Source organism: Lagopus muta, chromosome 2 (genome assembly GCF_023343835.1).
Source record: "Lagopus muta isolate bLagMut1 chromosome 2, bLagMut1 primary, whole genome shotgun sequence".
Classification (NCBI taxonomy): Eukaryota; Metazoa; Chordata; class Aves; order Galliformes; family Phasianidae; genus Lagopus; species Lagopus muta.
The window spans coordinates 24,190,852-24,213,822 of NC_064434.1; the positions used below are offsets into that span (position 1 = coordinate 24,190,852).

Consider the following 22,971-nt stretch of genomic DNA (forward strand, 5'->3'; position numbering starts at 1 on the left):
GTGGTTTTCATACATGTCAAGTTCATATCCTCTCCTGTTACGGTATATAGGTAGGATTCAGAAAAAATACATCAGTATTTTACAGATGAAGAGTAAATGGCACTGTGCAGTGTTAATGCTGGAGGGAAATCAGTGGTTAAAAAGACAATGCTCCATTTTAAGGCCCAAGGAAAGAAACATAGAAATTCAAATGTTTAAATGCTATGAAAGAAAGCGATGATTTTCAAAGCATATAATAAGTATGTGGTTGCCAGAGAATATTACTGAATCTCTGAGAAGGTCTGCTCAGGAACAGCTTCCACATCCTCTGTAATCCCAACTTTGTTTGGAGGTTTGGATGTGGGGATTTTAGCTCAGCAGCAGCAGACCAGGAGTAGCTGCACTTTCCTAGGTTTGTTTCATGCCACCTTGGGTAATCTGCTAAAAAAACTGGGTACTCATGCAAGTGAGACAGTGAACCTGCCTTGAAGATGGCCCAACAGCCAAGAGCTTCAGCAGCCTGCCTACATCCTTCCTCTTCTGCATGAAAAAAGTCTGCATAAGAATTGTCAAAAGCTCACCCAAACCAGGAAGCCTGTGCTTTCCCAATAATTACCTCAAATGCTGAAGGTTTTGAATCAGAGTTTTGTCGGCATGCTGTAAAAGCTGACATTATTGCATGTATCAGTTCTCATACTATTCCTTTTTTCCTTAGTTCTTTGCATACCTAGAGGATGTTTGGATGGGTCTGCAAAAGCAAGTACGCTTCATTCACATGAGCTATTGCTGAAAAGTTCATATTCAAATGAGAGTCATAAAAAAGTTCATATTCAAATTGTCATAGGGCATCAGTTTGAAAAAATTCTGTCACCTTGTTCTTCTAGTAACTCACTGCACTTTGCAATATCTATATCATAAATAAGAAGTAATTAAGTGCAAATGCAAGCTACAAATAAAGTGGCTGCTACCAACTACCTATTAGCACACTGAAGTTAGAAATGCAATATATGAAAGTCAACAAGACTTTAATGTTCGAAGTAGCAGTCATTTTTCTGTTACTTTAATAATGAAATAAAACTCACCAAATCAGTGTTTATATAGCCCTACAACAGTTATTAAGTTGTTAAATTTCTTAACTAGTATGTTATAATCAGCAGTCAAACAGGAACAGAGAAAAACACATGGATCATTTCTTATAGGGATGGATAATTTTGAGTTCACAGAACAGCAAATCCAGAAATAGACAGACAAAAATAAGTCATTAATAATAGCCATTGTGTGAATTTAGAAATACAGATTCATAGAATCTTTTGAATTGAAAGGGACCTTTAAAGGTCATCTAGTCAAACTCCCATGCAGTGAACAGGGACACCTACAGCTAGATCAGGTTGCTCGGAGTCTCGTTCAGCCTGACCTTGAATGTCTTCAGGAAAGGGGCATTTCTGGGCAACCTGTTTCAGTCCCTCACCACCCTTGATCATAAATACTTCTTCCTTAATCCAATCTAAATCTCCCTTTTTTTAGTTTGAAAACATTTCCCCTTGTCCTATCACAACATACTCTGCTAAAGAGTCTGTTGCCTTCCCTCTTACAGACCACCTTTAGATACTGAAAGGCTGCTATCAGATCTCCCTGGAGCCTTCTCCAGGCTGAACAGCCCCCACCCCATCAGCCTGTACTCACAGGAGAGCTGTTCCATCCCTTGGATCATTTTTGTGGCCCTCCTCTGGGTACGCTCCAACAGGCCCATGTATCTCCTGTACTGAGGACTCCACATCTGGATGCAGCACTCCAGGTGAGTCCTCACCAGTGCAGAGCAGAAGGGCAGGATCACCTCCCACAACCTGCTGGCCACACTTCTTTTGATGCAGCCCAGGATACAATTGGCTTTCTGGGCTGCAAGAGCACATTGCTGGCTCATTTCCAGCTTCACATCCACCAGTATCCCCAGGTCCTTTTCAGCAGAGCTGTGCACCATTCTTACATCCCCCAGCTTGTACTGATAGCAAGGGTTGCTACAACCCAGTTGCAGGATCCCACACTTAGATTTATTGAACCTCATGAGGCTCTCCTGGGCTCACTGCTTTGAGCCTGTCTAGGTCTCTATGAGTGGCATCCCATCCCTCAGATGTGTCAACCACACCATACATGCTGATATCATCTGCAAACTTGCTGAGGGTGCACTCAATCCCACTGTTGTCATTTGTGAAGACATGAAAGAGCACTGGTCCCAGTACTGACCCCTGAAGGACACCACTCGTCACCAGTGTCCATCAAGACATTGAGCCACTGACCACCACTCTCTGGGTATGCTCTTACAACCAGTTCCTCATCCATTATGCAGTCCACCCATCAAATCCGTATCTTTCCAACTTGAAGAGAAGGATGTTATGAGTTACTGAACCCAAGGCCACTTGAGTTCAAAGGCCACAATGAGTCACTGAACCCAGTGAGGTTCGGATAGATTACATCAGCATCTCTTCCCTTGTCCACTGGCAGAGTCACACCATCATAAAAAGCAACAAGTTTGGTCAGATAGGACCTGCTGTGAAGCCATGCTGGTTACTCCATATCACCTCACTTTCTTCCATGTTCATTAGCATAGCTTCCAGGAGGATCTGCTCCATGATCTTCCCTGGCACCAAAGTTAAGATAATAGATTGGTAGTTCCCTGAGTCATCCTTTCTATCCTTCTTAAAAATGGGTGAGATTTTGCCTTTCTTCCAGTCCTCATGACTTCACCTGACCACCATGACTTTTCAAATATCATTGAGAGTGGCTTGGCAACAACATCAGCCAATTCCCTCAGGTCTTTGGGATACATCTCATTGGGACCCATAGACTTATGGATGTTCAGGTTCCTCAGGCAGTTGTGAATCCAATATTCACTTACAGCAGGACACTGCTCCCCCAGTTCCTACCTTCCGAACCACTTATTCAAGGGTAAAGCAGTTGCTTGTGTGTAGAGCAGATGCTACTGAAAATTGAGGCAAAAAAAGGTGACGAAAACCTCAGCCTTCTCTTTGTTTGTTATTACTAGACTGTGTTGCTCACTAGGGAGAGTATGCCCTCACAGACTCCTCTTTTCACTGTGTCCATCTCCTGTCATAAAGCTGTGCTTCCAATGATACATGAAATGAAGCTTCAACGTTGTAGTAACTTTTTAAAAGTGCACTACATTTATGCTGACATTAAGTACCATGTGATGTATTATTTCTTCACAAAGCTCCCAGAACACCAAGCATTAATATACTACCCTGAATTCTTTCCCTCCTCTGTATACAGAATTTAACAAGTACTGGAAGAGTTTCTGTGTGCAGCGAGTTCTGTAGACACGCAAGGTGATATTGCTCATGTCAGTTTACTCCAAGGCAGTGCATTGAACAAAGGTGATTCATACCAATTTTTACTCTGGGTAGCTCAAAGTAACCATAGAGTGAAGGAGGAAAGGAAGAGCAGATACAGTTGCGCACCTAAAAGGCAGAAAGCAAGTTGAAAAGAACACAAACGAGTTTTAGCTGCATTTATTTGGGGATATCATTGTCAAATTACAGGTGTTCAAAAACCAGCATTTAATTCATTAATGCTCACAAGGGCATTTCTGGTCATTTTGCAGCAGCAGAGCCTACCACAGACATCCCAAAAGCCTACAGGCTGCTCCCACCCCAGCTGCTGCAGCGTATCCTGACAAACCCAGCCAAGGCACTCAGATTTTAAAGGAAAGGTTACAGAGCACCAGAGCGACATACTTCATTTGTGAGCCTTTCTGCATGCCCCAGAAGGTCTAGTTTTTAGGCTTTCACCAGGTATGCCTTCTGGACAAGCGCACGGAGCTCCAAGCACACCAGCACTTCAGGAAGCTCCCAGAGGTGCGGTGTGCAGATTAATACCACTTCCACCACTTACCATGACTGGACTGACATACAGCATCTCCAGGACTGGAGGAGGGAGCCCCAGAGCCCCGCCATGCCAGCGCTTCATCCTCTCAGAATCACAAAATCACAGAATCACAGAATGGACAGAGTTGGAAGGGACCTCAAGAATCATGAAGCTCCAACCCCCTGCCACATGCAGGGCCACCAACCTGCACATTTAATACCAGACCAGGCTGCCCAGGGCCCCATCCAATCTGGCCTAGAACACCTCCAGGGACGGGGCATCCACAACCTCTCTGGGCAGCTGTTCCAGCACCTCACCACTTTCTCTGTAAAGATCTCCTCCCTGACATCCAACCTAAATCTTCCCTCCCTCAACTTCAAACCATTTCCCCTTGTCCTGTTGTTATCTACCCTTTCAAAGAGTTGATTCCCCTCCTGTCTGTAGGCTCCCTTTAGGTACTGAAAGGCTGCAATGAGGTCACTCCATAGCCTTCTTTTCTCCATGCTGAACAAGCCCAGCTCCCTCAGCCTGTCTTTGTAGAGGAGGTGCTCCAGTCCCCTGATCATCTCCGTGGCTCTCCTCTGGACCCTCTCCAACAGCTCCCTGTCTTTCTTGTACTGGGGGCTCCAGACATGGACACAGTACTCCAGATGGGGCCTCACAAGAGCAGAGAAGAGGGGGACAATCACCTCCCTGTCCCTGCTGGCCATCCTTCTGATGGAGCCCAAGATACCATTTGCTTTCCGAGCTGCAGAGAACCGTTCCTAACGGGGGCAGCGGCGGTGCCTGCCAGCACAACGACGCGCCGCGAGCCTCCCGGCGGTGCGCGGGCCGATAGGAACAGCCAAGCCGGCCCAACGGCGGGCCGAGCCGCCTCACCCGGGCCGGCAGCGGCCTCGCAGCCACCACAACGCGGCGCTCATGGCCCCGCCGCGCCGCCGCCCCCGCCCGCCCGAGCGGCCCTTCGTCGTGCTCGGCCCCCTCCGGAAACGTCGTGCACGTTTCGCCGCTCCGCACAGGAACTACGCTCAGGCGAGCTGAGGGAGGAGCGCGCGGGATATGGAGCTTGTGCAGGGAAGGGCGCCGGGAAGGGAGGAGCCGTGGCGGTAGCACCTGCCGTGGGAAGGGGGAGCGGGGCGAAGCGGGAGGCAACTACAAGTCCCGGCAAGCCGCGCCGCTCTCTCGCCCCGCCACTCCCATCGCAGCCGCCCCGAGGGGAAGAGGAAGCGGCGGGAAGGGGCGGTGGGTGGCCGCGGGGCAGCGCGCAGTGCTGCTGGGCGGGGGGGACCGTGGCTGCGGCGGGAAGGCGGGCGGTGCGGCCTGCTGGGTTAGGCCGCGGTTTGTGTGCTGCTCTGGGGGCGGGGGGAGGTGGTGCGGGTCAGAATTGAGATCTTGTGCTGGTAATGCTGGAGATGGACGCTGAGTGGTACGGAGAGGCCTGTTGGGTGGAAGCGGGCTGCGAGCCCGAAGTAGACACGGAACTGAAAAAGTGAAATTAAAGCAAACTTCATAAAATGATGAGGCGCGTTTTGGTTTGTTTGTTTAGGTAATGGAGTCTTGCAGCTCTACCAGCATTTCTGAGAGCAAATCGACGACTTCTGAAAGTGAAGATGAGATAGAGTTTGTTGGAGTAAGTACATCTGGAACGTGGAATTGTGCTGCCTGCTGTACTAAGTATGTTCTCAGCAATGTGACCAAATGGGAGCAGGTCTCTGAATACCGTGTTCATGGCCTTGATTTTATCTCAAAAGAACACTTCAGTTTTCAGATTTAAAGATTACTTCATTTGGAAATCCTTGGGGCTTTGGTGTTGGCTTTAAAGATGGTTTTGTTTGGAAATGTTTGTGGCAGGTAACAAATTTATCATGGAGTCATAGAATGGTCTGGATTGAAAAGGACCACAATGATCATCTAGTTTCAAGCCCCCCTGCTACGTGCAGGGTTGCTAACCACCAGACCAGGCTGCCCAGAGCTACATGTAGCCTGGCCTTAAATGCTGCTAGGGATGGGGCAAACAGCCTCTTTGGGCAACCTGTTTCAGTGCATCATCACCCTCTGCGTGAAAAACTTCCTCTTAATATCTAACCTAAACCTCCCCTGTCTCAATTTCAGGCCATTCCCCCTTGTCCTGTCACTACCCACGTTTATTTTAAGGGGGCTTTTGGCCATTGCATTGTAAAAACAACAGGTGATGTCACTTGGTTCCATGAGGCAGCGAGTGGAGATGCAGAGTGGTCAATGGGATGTATAAGGTCATCCATTTGTCATCATCATAGATGACTTTTTCAGCAATCACACAATGTTTTGTTTAATGAGTAGTCTCACTGAAGTTAATAAAATGAAGCTGCTGCAAACTCTGCAAAATGAGATCCAAATCACTTTGAGACATACAATAGTGGAGCGGTTTGGGTTGGAAGGGACCTTTAAGATGACCTAGTTCCAACCCCTTGCTGCAGGCAGGAACACTTCCCTCTTCCCCTCTAGACCAGGTTGCTTGCAGTCCCGTCCGGCCCAGCCTTAAATGCTTCCGGGGAGGGGGCATCCACAACCTCTCTGGGCAGCCTCTTGTGTCTCACCACCATAACAGTAAAGAATTTCTTCCTAATATCTAGTTGTAATCTACCTAGTTTAAAATCATTTCCTCTTGTCCTGTCGCTACCTGCCCTTATAAAAAGCCTCTCCCCAGCTTTCCTGTAGGCCCATTTCCGTTACTGGAAGGCTGCTATAAGGTCTCCTTGGAGCCTTCCCCAGGTTGAAGAGTACCAGCTCCCTCAGCCTTTCCTTGTAGGATGGGTGCTCCAGCCTCTGGTCATCTTTGTGGCCTTCCTCTGGACCTGCTCCAACAACTCCATGTCCTTCTTGTGTTGGGGATGCAGTACTTCAGGTTGGGTTTTACAAAAGCAGAACTGCAGGAAGAGTTAGGAAGTAATGGGTTAGAGGCCTTAGCAGTCTTCTCAAATTGTGAAGTACTGTGTAGCTACAGTACAGCACCTGGTTTGCATCAGTATAACCTTAAGATACTTGCAGCTATTAAATATCCAACGAAAAATATATATTTTTCATGCTGCCAGTGTTCTGGCCTCCATCCACTGTTAGTGAGATGATGCTGGCTGACAAGCATATATGGAAGAACAGAATATTGGTTTCCCCAGAATGGTAGTCATGCCAATAGAAAAGCAATTGTTAATTGCTGCCAAGATGGATAATCCTGTGGGATTGTCTTCCTGTGGGTTTGGCCTTAATAATTCAAAGAACTGGCAATAGATTTTCTACCTGTGTTACATGGTGTTAGATAAAGTCTAAATTCAGTGTACAGACTTCCTTTCTGCATGGGTTTTAAGGTGCTCAAGCATGAAGGACACGTGTATTTCTCCTGAAACTTTAAGTGATTGTGATTCTCTTTGAGTCATCTGTATCTTGTCTTTTTTGGATGAAAATTGATGAATGAGTTGAAAGTCCTTTTTATAACTGGTCAAGTGTGGGTGGGTGTGTGGGAGGGCTGGTGGAGAACCAAGAGCACCAACTGAAAGAAAGACTAACAAAAATCGACAGTTTTTTTGTTGTTGCTGTTGCTGTTGTTGTTGTTTCTCTTGTTTTTGCATGTGGATAGCTTGTACCCTTTGTGCTGACTTATTCGAGAGAGGCTGACCTTATGGCAAGAAGACTGCTTAGCCTTATTTGTACAGGGCTGCTATCTTGGGACAAGTAGGCTGCTGTTGTCACTGATGAATACAGATTGTGAAAGACCTGTTTTTTAAGATATGAAGACTGGGTGCCAAGCATGGATGGCTGTCTTGGTGACAAATAGCTAGAAATAGCCAGTATGGTCAGCTAGAGGTGCTGCAATTTCTAGCTCTTGAGTGCTTGTCCACATTTTTTCTACTATAATCTCAGGCTCTTGCTTGCCAGAAAATCTCATGGGAAGGTAAAAAGGAATTGGATGGAGTTAACTGAATCTCAGCTCCTTAACTCTCCTTTGGAGTAGTCAGGTTGGCGCTGTCTTTGCACTGCCTTACTGCTTAAAGCAGTTGGAAAAAATATGAAGTAATTCTCTTAACTTTCTGTTTGGAGATTGCCATTTGCTGGGGTGAGCCAACAGAGCAAGAGCAGAATTCCTGCAGTTCAGACCTTTCCCTTCACATGATACCAGAGTTTAAATTGGGAATGTTTTCTAGTAGTAAATGCTCTGTGTCTGTAAAAAAAATTGTTTCACCTGGCACTATTTCCCAAACAAGCTAAAAAATGTACAAACTCCACCTGAAGCTATTGCTTGCATAAAGTTCTCAGGAGGTCTGAACATTTGAGGGAAGAAGAGTTGATAGACTTGATTTCCCTCCTTGTTTCAGTTCTGGGCCGCTGAAGTGAGAGGTTTTGATCTCTGGTTTTCATTCTGGTATTGACAGCTTCTTGGCAGCGGTAGGGATCAGCTTATGCTGAAGTCTGTGGCTCTGTAGAGGAACAGAGTTCTTCTGCATCGTGGCGCTCAACTAGGATGGATCTACCATGTGCTGTGACTTGTAGCAATGGCATTTTGTCGAGGGTTCTGGTGTGTTGACTTCAGCAGTTGCCAGCTGGACTTGGGATACAATTATTACTGTTTTCCTTGATTGTTTCTCAACATATCTGCTGTGGCCCAGATGAGTTGTTGATCTGACCCAAGATTGTAGCTCCTGTTGCCCTTAAGTGTTTGTTTTCCATCTTAATGCAGAAGCTAAGACCAACCAATAAAATACAAATGAGCCTAATTGCTGCATTTGACACTTGCATTGTTATTCGAGCGTGCATATGGACAGGTGGTTTTCTCCTCTTTTGTTGGAAAATGAGGATGTATATCTTTGAGAAGTCATGTTAATAATTTGCCATATTGCATTTGTGTTCAAATTGGAATGCAAACCACTAGCTCGTAAATGTTTAGTAGAAGGTAGAAAATATAGAAGCGAAAAAGGATGTTTCATGTATGAAAACAACGCTAAACAAGTAAATTCTACTTACAGTTAATGGAATTTACTTTTCTGTTCACAAGCCTTGAATGCAGGCATAATGAGTAAGAATTCTGCTTTCCAGTTGTCAGTTTCATAACTCTTTGATTAGCCTGTTGCTGAACTGAACCAAGGGAATCGAGTGCACAGAAATAAGAAAACCTTTGCACTTGAAGCAGCTACAGCTGTTGGATGTTTTGAAATATTCATGTCTGATTCTTACTGATCAGGTGGTCAATATGGTCTGAGTGTGTCTCTGGACTGTCACATGCTAGCACCTGTTGTTTCTTACAAGGATTCGGCTTATAGATTTATAGAGGCTCTCAATTTCTCCCATAGCAAAACTATCATGGATTTTTTGGATTTGGGAGATCAGATTCTCTTTTTTTTCAATTGTAGAAAGCTAAGCAATCTTTTGAAGTAACGTAGCTTAATTCATATAAATTTTGTCATCTGTTCAAGGTTTCATCCCTCATTATTCCTAGTGATAGAGTGAAGACTGTTTATGCTGGCAAGCTGAACAGCTTTATGGCCTTGAAAGGTGGAAGAATGGAAAGAATGAAGTGCAGTAAACACTGCAGAGAGAATTGCATGCTTCTGCAGTTCTTTCTGCTACTTCTCACGAGGCAGTAAATCTTCATAGCCTGCCCTACTTGGTCCATTTTTAAGATGTTCAGGATACTGCCAAATATATGACAGAGGTGGTGGATACAGTGCTGCACCTCTTCAAGAAGTTAGTAAGTTGCTGGCTGTCTCAAGTCCTTCTTCTGCCTGGAAAACTTAAATAAGGAATACCTCTGGAGTGTATAACAGTTCTGTGGCACCTGCCAGCAGTGTTCCCAGACAAATGATAGCACTGCAGTTCAGTCAAACACTGTCACACCACATAGATGATGTTGCACGTGCAGGCTTAAAAGCACAGCTGCACAACAAAAGCTTAGACTTGTTTGGTTTTGTTTATTGACTGTGAGGTTAGATATTATCTTTGAGAGTCTAGAAGACTGTTGTCAAATTTGGATGGGAAGCTTTTTGCAGCGCATGGAGATTTTTACTCAACTTTGCTTCCCTTTGTGTGTATTTGTCACACAAACAAGGCCAATGTAGTTACCAGGGAGGATGAGTAAGTTCCCAGGCAGTGAGCATGGATGCAAGATTAACTAGGAGTATTTCCATCTGCTGTATGTCAGCTTACTTACTGATTGCATATTTGTTACATTGATTGTTTAGTTGACACATGACAATGCTGTAGCCTGGTACAGTTTACTGTGTGACATCAGACTCTGGACATAGTGCTTTTTTTCCTTCTTTTTTTGCCTTTAAGAGTTGAAGGCTTGTCACAGTGGATTTGCGTGGAGCTCTAGCCATTATTTTCTGTCTTCTTTTTAAAACTTACCTATTTGTTTCATTTTATTTTTTCTGACTTCAGAATCTCATTTAGTTTAAGCATGGAAGTATGATTTCGTTTACTTTTTCACATAGGTGCCAACATTCTGCTATCTATCCTGTAGCTGCTAGTAGAAATGTTAGAATTGGTCTGAATAGAGAATGACTGGGAGTACAGACACGTGGAAGCACCAGGCAATGTAAAAATGAAGGGATTTGAAGGCTTGTAAATCATCAGGCATTGATATTGTCTGGACTAGCAGGTCATGGAGGTTACAGGCAACCTGTGTGAAGTTTCTCAAGATGCTCATCTGGACAGTATTCACACAGATTAAACCTCTTTTGAAGTGATAGCAGAAGACTAAGAACGGGCCTTAGAACATTCTAAGGCAAACCTTATAGATTTTAGTGACTTACAGAGAAGCAGCATGGAGGGACGGAAGAACTGAGATGTGCAAGAGAATGGGACTGCCTAGCTGGGAGGAGGAATGGAGGTGGCATGATAGGCACTGGATAGCCAGGGCCTTTTGCCCCTGTGTTGCTGCTTGGGATCCCAACCAGCCTGCCTGGCTGCGTACCTTTGTAAATGAATGCTAGGCAAATGATTTGAACACATCTTGGTGCTTTTGAGTACGTGGTGTTAGTTTGGCTGAGTGAAATCTGTTTTCTTTTAAAGTGAAGTTACTTCCCCCTGCTATACATGGAACAAATAACATGTTTGTGGAATATCTGTGTAGAAAGGAGTAGACTTCAGGATGTAAGTATGTATGAAACTATCTCCCACTTTCATAATGTCTGAAATTCCTGAAGAATCTGATTTCCTTTGGAGTTAAAATTAAAATTGTCTTTGTGAGACAAACACAACTACAAACAATCTACCATATGGCTGTACTTAGTAAAATCTGACTCTTTGTTTCTTGGTAATGATCTGATATCCTGGTACAGTTGGAAATAATGGCACAAGTTGAGCATTTCTGACTAGAAATGTGTATTTTAAATTGTTTGGGAAGAGTATAATGTTATTAAAGAAAGTTAAGGTTGTTTATTGTACTTTTCATCGTTGATATCGTTAGTCGTTAGTATATACGTTGATATTTATTTGTACAAATGATACATGCATGTTTTACCAATTCCCTGTAGAAGTCTGTTAAGGTTCCCTTCAGGAGTTGTGCTAATATATCCTCTTGAAACCTTGTTGGTAGAATTCCTCTCATGATATTGTTAATGCTAACAACGTGCTGTAATGTGTGCAATACTCCTCCTTCAAGGAGTGCAATTTAATATTTGTGTGTGTTTTTAACACTTTTTCAGGAAGAACCCTTAAGACCTGTACTTGAATGCATTGATCTTGTCAGTAGCGATGATGAAGAACCTAACAGCAGTTCTTATGCTCATGTGAGTACGTTGTGATTTATCTCAGGACTGTGCAGTAGGGGAAAAAATAATAATAATTACAGTCTCGTATTTCATTTCCCACCAGTTGCCTTCATGGAAAAGTTCTTAGAGGCATTTTTTGACAAGAGATGAGAAATAGAAGACTTCTTAATACTAGCTTGCTTATTAACCTAATATTAAGTGTAGGGCAGATATGCTGACACTTCATTTTTTCTAGAGACAATTCTTGCCTTCTTGGGGTGAACTTAGAGCGTTTATTTGTATTTCAGTGCTTTTAAGAAGTGTCACAAAGAAAAGGAGAGGAAAATACCACTTCTGCAGTGACCTCACAAGTTACATAAAGTCAAATGCCAGTCTCTAGCCTGTAGATGTATGTGACTGCTCTGAGGCCTTTTCCTTCTTGAAGGCCTTTTTTAGGAGCAGTGTATAGGCCATAGGATCTTGCTCTGATGTCACCCTGCTTTTAACTTAGTTTTGTTCTTCATAAACTCTCCTAAGAATTTTAGTCTGAAGCAGGCTTGTCAGCTCATTTGCTGAGGGACACGATTTAGCAGAGGGTTGTTAGAGTTAGGGTACTTTGGTCAGGTTGTGGTTGGACTTGATGATCTTTAAGGTCTTTTCCAACCTGAGCAAATGTATGATTCTGTGTGTCCCCCAGCTGCGCTGTGCTCACTCTGTGGGACCTTGAGAGGGACAGTGCCTGAAAGTGAACTGCTGGAGTTGGTTTTGGCAGCAGCAGCCATTTCTTGGCATCTGATACGCAGTGTTGCAGTAGATTTGCTCGGTTAATCTGGGTCTTAAGACAGGTCTTCTGTATGTGTACAGGCCCATTCCCTTCTGAAACCTTGTGGAACCTAAGGTTAAAGTTTCTGTACTGAGTTATGTCCTGATGAACGTAATAGGCATTGCCTTGTACTGTATTGATGCCTCTTACTAGCTTAACAATTACCAAACACAACTTTTAACTTTACAATTGTAGAGAAATACTAAGCGTAAAGATTACATTGACTATCAGAAAGAAAGAGTTGCGTCAACCCTGGATCGCCTGGCACGCCATGTGGAAGTGGAGAAACAGCAAAAGGAAGAGAAAAACAAAGCCTTCAAGGTACTGTATGTATTTTGTTTCAGTAGAAGTGTGTAATGTGGGCCTCCTAGTCATGTGAGTGTTTGTATTCACTACAAAGTAAATAAAAACGTTGGTGAGCCAGACCTGAAACTGGCTATTAGAGTTCTTTGCTTATGGGGTATTGTATGAAATACATTATGGACTTCTCTTCTGTGGCCTTTAACTGATATCGTTGCTAGTCTCACTGTGATTTCTACAGGAAAAAGATAGTAACTTCATGCAGATTGCAAAAATTAGTTTATTTGTTTGTGCTCTTAGCAGAGGGACCTTAGCATCAGTTATTCTGGTTAGACAATGAAAGACTACCGATGGTCACAAAACACTGTGCAGCAAATCCAGTGAAGTATCTGCTCTTGTCTGAGATTTTTAGAATGCTATTTGCCCTGTTTAATGTCTGTATCAGGTATGATGTTGTAATGGGATAATCACAGAATTATAATTAAATTAAAAAGAATTAAAAATAATACTTTGCACGTTAAAGGCATAACTGCAGAGCCACATTCTGTTAATTGTACAGTGCAGTCATTTGAAAGAAATGGATTTTTTTGTTTGCATTACCAATGAGCTTAAGAGCGGGGCTGCTCTCTGACTGCTGGAAGGAATGGACTGACAAGAACCTTGTGAAATTCCACAGGGAATAGTGCTGATGTCCTGCACTTGGGGCAGACTAGCACTCCTGTTGATACAGGCTGGGAACTGAGTGCCTTGGGGAGCAGCTTGCTGAGAAATACCTAAGGTGTCTTTGGGGACAGGAGGCTCAAAGTCAACCGGCAATATGCTTTGGTAGCAAAGAGTTAAGGCAATTATAGGCAGTGCTATCAGAAGCACAGCTTGTAAAAAGAGGAAAAGGATTTATATTCCGTTTTGCACTTGTTTTACCAACCCAAAAACGTTGGTTTCTACTGCCATACCACCAACATCAACCTCTGACATCATGGGCTAACATCATAAAATAGGAGGCATTACTTTTGGAGCAATCCCTATAAAATATATAACGTAGTTAATGTATATCTATACATTCCACTGATGTATTTATGTTGACTGAAAACGGAGTCACAAATATACAAAAAAAATTGATAATTTTTTTGGCAATCTTGAAACCTGTTCTCAAATTCCTTAATGAAACCAGAGAGCACTGCGTATTTTTTTCTGTTCATAGGATGTAGCGTTCAGCCAGTGCATCAAAATCCATAAACTTAGTTGCCATAACTTGAGTTAGCACTGCACTGCACTGCACCATCCCGTGGTTTCAGCCCAGCTAGGGTTAATAGCGCACTGGTGTTTGGTTGTTGCTGAGTGATGGGTACTGGAGGGGCAGAGCTGCTGCTGGGATGGCACTGGATGGGGCCGAGCTGCATTTTGAGCCGTACCAGGCAGCATGCAGCCTGGCTGCAGGTTGTATGTGCCTGGGTTATAAGGAGATGAAGGATCCTTTCTGATGTTCCCAGCTGACTGAAAGCACGCATGGTATTCAAGCAGTCTGCAAATTCCTGCATGGTGCAGAGTAAAGAAGGGAGTTGCTTTGGATTTCTGCGGCTGTGTAATGAGTTCATCCCTCCAATATTCCAGAATGTAATTAAAAGGTCTCCGTGCCAAGCTTGGTAGCTATGCTTTCTGTCCATACGAGGGGTATTCTGTGCTTTCCACAGAAGAGCCCCTGTCCAAATGAGAAATAACAAAAGCCATCTCTTGAGGTAGGTTGCCTGTAATGAGCAGGATGGGTTTTTATTTCTTTGTTTATTTGATTGTTTTGAAATAAATTGGAGGCATTACTTTCAGAGCAACCTACGTACTTAACTTGGGTTTTTTTTTCTTGCAAAAGATTCAAAACTGGTCTGATGTCAGAGGAGGCCTATTTTTAAAATATGTGTGAGGAAACCAAACTGTCTACTCTATCATTTGAATGTTGCCTAAAATGGGTGAGGGGGCAAGGAAGTTTCACTCTTAATTGCTAAGAGATAGTAGGGTTTATCTCTTGTTTTTCAGAATGCAATACATAGGACACATAGCACCCTCATTTTTCATTACTTGGGGCATTTAGTTCTTGGATTTAAAAACAGAATCTTTTCATGGTTTACTGCAAAAGTTATCCATCATAAAAATACCTTGCAGAGGAGTGTGGAGTAATCCTTATCCTGCTTTGCTCTCCAAACATCTTCCACCATCTCTCCTTTTCTGAATGACCATGTTCTCTATGAGAATTTCTCTTGATTTGTTTTTACTTCTAGAGCAGTCAGGTGTTCAGCACCTTACCTGGAGCCAGCAAATGAAGCTCTTATGAAATAGAAGCTGATATGTTTGTGTTGTGAGCATATAGCAGAGGTGTCGTCTCAAGTTTCAGCATATAAAAAATCATAGAATCACAAGATTGGAAAGGACCTACAATATCTTCTAGTCCAACCATCCTCCCATCACCACTGCTACCACAAGCACTAAACCATATCTCACAGCCCCTCATCCAGACTTGTCCTCCAGACCCCTCACCAGTTTCATTGCCCTTCTCTGGACACGTTCCAGGGCCTAAAAGCTCTCTCTTCTTACATTTTACTATGTGTTTCTGATTCTGTAATCCGATAAGTAGAGTTGTTGGGTTTTTTGTTTTTGTATATTTTTTTCAGTAAAATGCTGTACTGTGAGGTAATACTTCATAGTGAGGTCTTAATTCATAGTGATGTTGAAAAGGTTTGAAGATGAGACTTTGAGATGTAGCACCAACTTTGCAAAGGAGCTGGTGATTACTCTTTGATTACTGGTAACAGCGACCAGACTCTGGAAGGTATCCTAATAGAGTTGTCCAAAAAGCAGAAGATACTCTCCTCAGTCATATGATTTGCACGGCTGTTATTCTGTATGGTACCACCTAGGAGATTGCTAGCATGGAGAGTGAATGTATTTATGCACTGCTCTGGGAAGAGACAGTCCTCTACCACCCATGTGCCCCACTGAACACTGGAAGCTGCTTTTGCAAAATATGCTGTGAGTTTTCATCTCACATAGAGGAAGCTGATAGCACTGGCTCTCTGTGCAACATGCAAATATTTGTGACTGCAGTGCTTGAAATTTTTAGGTGCTTACGGATGTTGCTGTTGTATGCTTCCAGGTGTTCTCCCTAATCTGATGTCTTCTTAAGGGCTACATTTATAATAAGCCCTATAATTCTGTGCTTGTTCAGGCAGTGATTGGACTGTAGTTTAATGGCCCTGGCCACTAACAGATAGCATATTGTGTTTTTCTCATAGCAGCATTAAGTATATATATATTTTTTTCAGTGAGACACATTTTTTTTTTCCTTCCATTTTCACACTTTGACTCTTTGACATGTGATATTTCACACAGAGTAAGAAGCTTAATGGGTGCAGAGCCCAGAGATTATAGAATCTGTGTGTGTGTGTGTACATGTATAGTATGACTGAAAAGGAACAGGAAGGTGCTGAAGGGAGAATACCCCTCTTATGAGCAGAGAGCACAGTTACCAAGCTCGGCATGGAGGCGTTTTAACAGAATACATCCTGGGATACTGGAGGGAAGAACCTGCTATGCAGCTATGAAGAGCCACGTGTAAATTTTGAAAGTTTTACTTGATTTACTTAACTTAAATCTTGGACTTAAAAATAAATAAATAAGCACAGTTGATCACCACCTTGCCTTATGTCTTCCCTGTCAGGAGAAAGTTGACTCCCAGTATGCTCACGGGTTGCAGGAACTAGAATTTATTCGGGAACACAGTGACACAGAAGCTGCAAGATTATGTGTGGACCAGTGGTTAAAAATGCCAGGTAAGAATGGGAGAGGTGAGATTTTGAATATGTAATAAGGAATCAAAGGCTAATGGTAAATGCATGGCAGGAGAAATAAACAGTTATTGGGTTATGTTGAAAAGAGGTATCAGTGAAAACCATTTTGAAGACGCTGCTAATTCACTTAATATTATTTTTAAGATTTCACTTAAGATCATTTCTAAGTGCTTCGTTGCAGAATAGAACATCTGATAACTGCATTAAGCAGTGCTTAACCTGACAGCAGCATTAACCTGAGGTTGCAGGTGCCTTGCACATACAACCAAATCTTAGAATATGAAGTTTGCTAGTGCGTGGTGTTTGAAAGTTCTTCTCCAATAGCTTCCTCAAAAACTAAAGTAGTGTTTTGTCGCTTAGGAAATTAAATATATGAAATGCAAAAGGTATTAAGGCAATGTTAGCTGTTTTGACCGGCAAAGTTGTCAGAAAAATGTTACTATTGTACTGTTGCTTAGAAGAATATGGCTACATAAGTATAACTTCTGTTAAAAATATTTTTTTTAGATTTAGATATTTTTTTTTTAATGCATAAAAGCAATATAAGTTATTTCCTGTAAGACCTTGAGGAAATACATCAGTGTTAGAAATCTCAGGTATTGAAGAGGCAGATTCTTTAACTGGAAGAAGAGACTTCTTGTTGTAGAATTGCATTACAGTCACTGCCAGCGTGCTTTTAAGAATCAACTTAAAATGTTTTCTTAATGCTGTAGGGTTTGTGCTTTCTGTATGTTTTTAAGCCTCTATAATTGAGACCATGGTCAAATGTTTTGTTTCATAATGCAGGTCTCAAACCAGGCACTGTTAACAGTGGAAGAAGGGGTGTTTGTCAGAGAGCAGGTCAGATGCAAGTCAACAGAAGTCCTATTTCTTGTCCTGTGATGCATTGCAACAGAAAGTTTGATAATGGACATCTGCTCCTAGGTCACTTGAAAAGGTGAGGATGTATTATGAGAAATAATAGTGAAAGAGTATATGTGAACGTAAAACACCTGCATTGAATCTACTTTAAACTGCCTATAGTGACAGAATTCCATTTGGAGAGCAGAGTAATGTGTTGCAGATTTTGTACAGGTGATGTAACTTACTGATTTGAGGTTCTTTTGTTGTTGGCTGTTTTTCTGTTCTTGGTTTTTTTTCCCTCAGTCAGAATTGTTCTCTCCCACTTGTTAAGCATTTTCAATATGTGGTTTTCTGAGAAATAGGATTTAAGTGCACAGTTTCTATTCCTTCTTTATCCAAACTTGAAAAAGGGGTGGCAGACTAAGTACGTACAAGCTGTATAAAACTTGATAGTAGGATTAAAAAGATGCTCCAAATGAAAGGAACCGTATGAGGTTCCTCAAGAGCAAGTGTAGAGTTCTACACCTGGGGAGGAGTAACCACATGCCTCAGTACAGGTTGGGACTGACCTGGAAAGGAGCTACACAGAAAAGGTCCCAGATACCCTGGTGGACAACAGGTTGACCATGAGCCAGCAGTGTGCCCTTGTGGGCAAGGAAACCTATGGTATCCTGTGATGTAGAAGTGTGGCTAGCAAGTTGAGGGAGGTGGTCCTTCCCCTCTGTTCTGTCCTGGTGAGGTCATACCTGGAGTACTGTGTTCAGTTCTGGGCTCCTCAGTTCAGAAAGACAGAGAACTTTCAGAGAGGAGTCCATAAAAAAGCCCCAAAGATGATTAGGGTCCTGGAATATCTCCCTTATGAGGAAAGGCTGAGAGACCTGGGACTGCTCAGCCTGAGAGAGCGTCTTTATCAATGTTTATGAGTGTCTAATGTGCAGGAGTCAAGAGGATGAGGCCAGGCTCTTTTTTGTGGTGCCCGGTGACAGGACAAGGGGCAATGGTCACAAACGGGAACGTAGGAGGTTCCATGTGTACACGAGAAAGAACTTTGAAGGTTACAGAGCTCTGGAACAAGCTTCCAAGAGAGGCTGTGGAGTCTTCTCTGGAGATACTCCAAAACCAGCCTGGTTGCTTTCCTCTGTAACCTACACTAGGGAACTAGTTTAACAGGGATTTGGATGAGATGATCTCCAGAAGGCCCTTCCAACCCTCGTTTTGTGAGAGAAAACTCAGGTTTCAACGAATTCAGCTTACTAGGTAAAGCAAAAGCTGCGCTTGTGAGCAAGACAGAACACGGAATTCATTCACTACTCCCATCAGCAGAAAAAAGTTCAGCCGTTTCCAGGAAAGCAGTGCTCCATCACAGCTAGTGTCATTTGGGAAGATAAGTGCTGTAACTCTGAATGTTCTCCCCGTCTTCCTTCTTTTCCCCAGCTTTTATTCTGAAGTATGCCACGTGGAACAGGCGTGCTGTTGGCCAGTTGAAGTTAGCTGTCCTGGTTCTGTTCCTTCCCTTATGCAGCTCCTTGCTGGCAGGGCAGCATGAGAAACTGAAAAGACCTTGATTCTGTGGAAGTACTTGTTAGCAACTAAAACATCGCTGTGTTATCAGCATAGCTTTGTTCATGGATCCAAAACATAGCTGCAGTATAGGAAATAAACTCTCTCCCAGCCAAAACCAAAATGTGTTTAAAAAAAACAAACAAATATCAACCAAACAAACAAAATAAACAAATACAGATTTGTAGGAAATGGAGACCTTATTAGTTCTCTTACTCTTAAAAACAGTGTGATTCCTCTACCAATAGGTCACTATAACTGGTTAGCTGCAGAGAGAAATGCTTTCATGTGGGATATTTCAACTGATAAAGCTAACAATAGGCAAATAGAGGAATTTTGCACTTCAGGTTGATTTTGGCAGGTTTTTGTCCAATAGTTTCAAAAGACCTAATTTTTCCTATAAGAACATATATACGTATTTTTTAAACTGTCGTGAGAATACTAGTTTGTTAATTATTTCTTCCTCTCTAGGTTTGATCATTCTCCTTGTGACCCAACAGTCACATTACTTGGACCCCCAAATAATGCTGTTGCCTGTGTGATATGCTGCCAAATATTTTCAACCTTTCAGCAGTACAGTGATCATCTTTTATCTAAGGCAAGACCATAAGGATAAGTAACTCATCTGACTGAATGTAATAGAGGGTTATCAAGACAAGTAATTATGCACATTTTCCTTTTTAACCCTCTTCCTTACACTCTCTTACACTGTGATTATTCTCCAAATAGTTTTTTCTTACTCTGCAGCGTTTCAAACGCTTGGTGTATCTGACAGTGCTCCCATTAAATCTGACATTATATTGTACTCTGTGCTGTACATCAAAGACAATTGAAGTTTTGGCTTGGTTCTTTTATCCTTGGTGCTGTCAATAGATATTTCCCTATATTTATGTCTCCGAAACTAAGAAAGATGAAGACAAGAAATTGAAGTGAAATAAGAAGAGGTATTAAGAGGCAAAAGAGGGTATGAAGAAAGAAAAAAAAAAAAAAAGGCAACAGAGTTAGAGAAGAAACCTGAGTGACTCATGCAATTGATTCTTTGCTGTCTACAGTGTCTCCATTGAAACATGTCTGACGTGCATGCTAGTTAACTTGCAGAAGGGAACAGAATAATCTAGCACTTGAGTTTTGATTAGAATATAAGCTAATATAATTGGGTTTGTTTTTGTTGTTCCCTACCTCCATTCTTTTCCTTTCTTTCTTTTACCATGTCATCTGTCTTTCCCTCCAGCTTAATGACAGATGCTCAGATGCTAACTTCAGAGTGCATGGTTTTATCTAAGCAATCTATTGCTGAGTTGTGTGATGGATAACAGTTTCAAAATTCAGTGTTTTAATAACAAATATTGTTGTTTACGCACCTAGCCCATTAAATTCAAGGGAAATATTCAATATTGTGAAAATCAGACTAATTTAAAGCAGTAGCAGAAACTCTTGATACGTGATCGTATTTGACAAGTTTGCATCATGGTTTGTCCCTGCTCTTTTTCCTTTTATTCCAAGTTGTGTGCCTGTGGTATGTCTGTGGGCATTAGCAGGATTTAAAGGCAAGTTTAGTCAAAGGCACTGCCTCTTGCGGCAGGCGTAAGGATGGAAATATTTTGGTGTGGAAGGAAGGGAGAATAATTCTGAAGGAAGCAAAAAGCTGTCATGAAGATTCTCCAGGGAGACAGAAGAAGGGAAGATAAGCAAAAAAAAAAAAAAAAAAAAGTAGAATTAAAGGATTGTGTCCCTGGAAGCAGAGATTGAATTTGATGTAGAAGTTTGGCTGTTCTTCTTGTGTCTCACAAGCTGCATAGCTTGGAAATAAACATACATGTGGTAGCTGAGAATCTAAAAGTGACAATATTGCTACAGAGGTGGAAAAGAATGGAAAGACATGAAAAGAAATGGGATTCCTTTGTTGATTCTGTGTTTCTTCTCATCAGCTCCTTTTATTTTCCAGCTAAATCAAGATGATGGACATGAAAAAGATCTCCCTCCACAACGCATTCAGTGTTTTGCATGCCCATGCTGCTTCCTCCTCTTCACCAAAAGAGATGAATGCTTGAAGCATATGTCAGGAAAGAACCACTTTCTCCAGCTTTCTAAACTGAATGGTGCGTTGCTACTAAATGTACTTAGCAGGCTTCTCATTCTTGCTGATAATTCATACTTTGTGTGATATGACTTATATTTTTCTGCTATGTAAAAAGCTTAAGGCTTTTAAGTTTGTTTAATAAATTCTTGTTTCTCTTCTAAGGCCTTGCATATTCTGTAAGATCTTAGTTATTAAATGTGTGTCTTAAACTTAAAAGCATCCCCTCTTATGGAACGTTTAATCTTGAGTAAGTGGCTGAGGCAGGTTAGAAGTAGGTGGAGCTGCCATGTTTTAGATAATTTAGCTTTCAGTATAAGCCTTATGTAGTCAAAGGATCTGTATATTTTCTCATACCATATATGTCACTTCTGCCCTCCCCTGGAGTGGCTGCAGAAGTACACAGTAAGGATGGGCTTTGAGGATCCTCCTGCAGGCTCAGACAGTACTGTCATCTTTGTAGAAACATCCATCTGCTTTGTTGTTTGGAGTTCTCTTATATATTGCCCATCTAATGTAGTTTTATTCTCAATTAGAATGTTAATTATGGACTTGGAGATGTATTGAAATTGGGTTGTAGGTTTAAAAAATATATGTATGGGTGACCTGTTGAATTGCAAAGATGAGTAACACAAAATAGAGAGATGGATAGCACTTAGTGTTCCCTTTCTTTTTTTTTTCTTTCTGTTTGCAAGGGTTGGTCTTCAGGATTAATGTCAACATGGGATGTGCTTGAATGACTTAAACTCAAGTCATTTCCTACTGATTATTAAATCTTACTAAGCAGAAAATTAAAGTAGCATTTGTAAGTAATGCTGTGGATGGGAGAGATGGTCCAAGTATGTGAGAACTTACTAAAGGAGTAGCATATCTTCTCAAACACACTGTGGCTTTAAGCAAAAGTGTATGTAGTTGGAGTACGTAGGTAGTGATAGATGGAGAGGCAGAAAGTTAGTAAAGAGCTGCCCAGGAGAGAGATCTGACCTGAACTTGCAGAAGGAGGGAAATAATCTGTCACTGAATATGAAAACCAAGATGCTAGTACAGTCAGATATAAGATTGTTACAGAATTTTAACAAATTAATGCAATTTTATGCAATGCTTCCATTGCAGAAATAGTGGAGCTCAGCTGACACATGGTAACTTGAATTCTGGACCCCTGCCAAATCAATATAATTGTAGAAACGTCTGAAAGCTGGAATATTATGAAAATTCATAAGATGTTATTGTGCTTTCTGCCATTTTGTGTTGTAGAAATGAAGGCTGATGTTCCTCTACCTTTCCCATCCTATGCAAAGAAGCTGCTGATATCTCTCTGCAAAGAGGTTCCCTTCCAAGTGAAATGCATGTCCTGCTTACAGATATTACGCTCCCATATGGAACTAACAGCTCACTTCAGGTTTGTGTGAGGCAGCTGTCATTATAATGTGAACTGTGCATAACTGATAACCAGCGTGTTTATGTAACCAACACAGATGTATTCTGTAGTGCTACTGAAATTCAGGGCACCTAGGACTGTCTAAATACTGACTTACTGGGTAGACTATCCAAACAGAAAACCCTCTTTTTCCATGTTTCTTATTCTCTCTTCATCCGTAAAATCACTGGTCAGTGTTTATATTCTTTTGTTACTTTTTGTGACAGAGAACAACAGAACTTCATTGATCTCTATTCCGTTATTTCTAAGTTTTGAGCATTTGATTTCAGGGATGTACTGTGTGAGCAGCATAGAGCATCAATCCAAGTGCTAGTGTTGGGAATTAGTACTTTATTCTCTTTAAAATGCAGACTAGCTAGGTAGTGCATGTTTTTGTTGACAAGCTAGTAAGTCAGCTAAAGTAAACTTGAGGGCACTACTTACCCACGCTGTTGCTGTAGATAGTAGGTAAAAATTCAAAGTATATCTGAAGGTTTAAAAATGTTTCTGATTATGATATACACCTTCATGATATATAT

The 22,971-nt window shown here is 42.0% G+C and overlaps 1 protein-coding gene across 6 annotated transcripts in view; it reads left to right on the forward strand.

Annotated features, from left to right (window-relative positions):
• The first annotated feature begins 4,779 nt into the window (after positions 1 to 4,779).
• Positions 4,780 to 22,971, forward strand: part of ZNF451 (zinc finger protein 451) — a 39,986-nt gene continuing 21,794 nt past the window's right edge. Inside the window, exons 1-9 of one of the 6 annotated variants that reach the window (XM_048936456.1) lie at positions 4,780 to 4,890; positions 5,405 to 5,488; positions 11,532 to 11,615; positions 12,595 to 12,720; positions 16,406 to 16,517; positions 17,322 to 17,472; positions 19,410 to 19,536; positions 20,884 to 21,037; positions 22,270 to 22,414. In XM_048936456.1, the coding sequence (XP_048792413.1) occupies positions 4,780 to 4,890; positions 5,405 to 5,488; positions 11,532 to 11,615; positions 12,595 to 12,720; positions 16,406 to 16,517; positions 17,322 to 17,472; positions 19,410 to 19,536; positions 20,884 to 21,037; positions 22,270 to 22,414 (1,094 nt within the window). The other 5 variants (XM_048936460.1, XM_048936461.1, XM_048936457.1 and 2 more) reach the window with 5 other exon arrangements.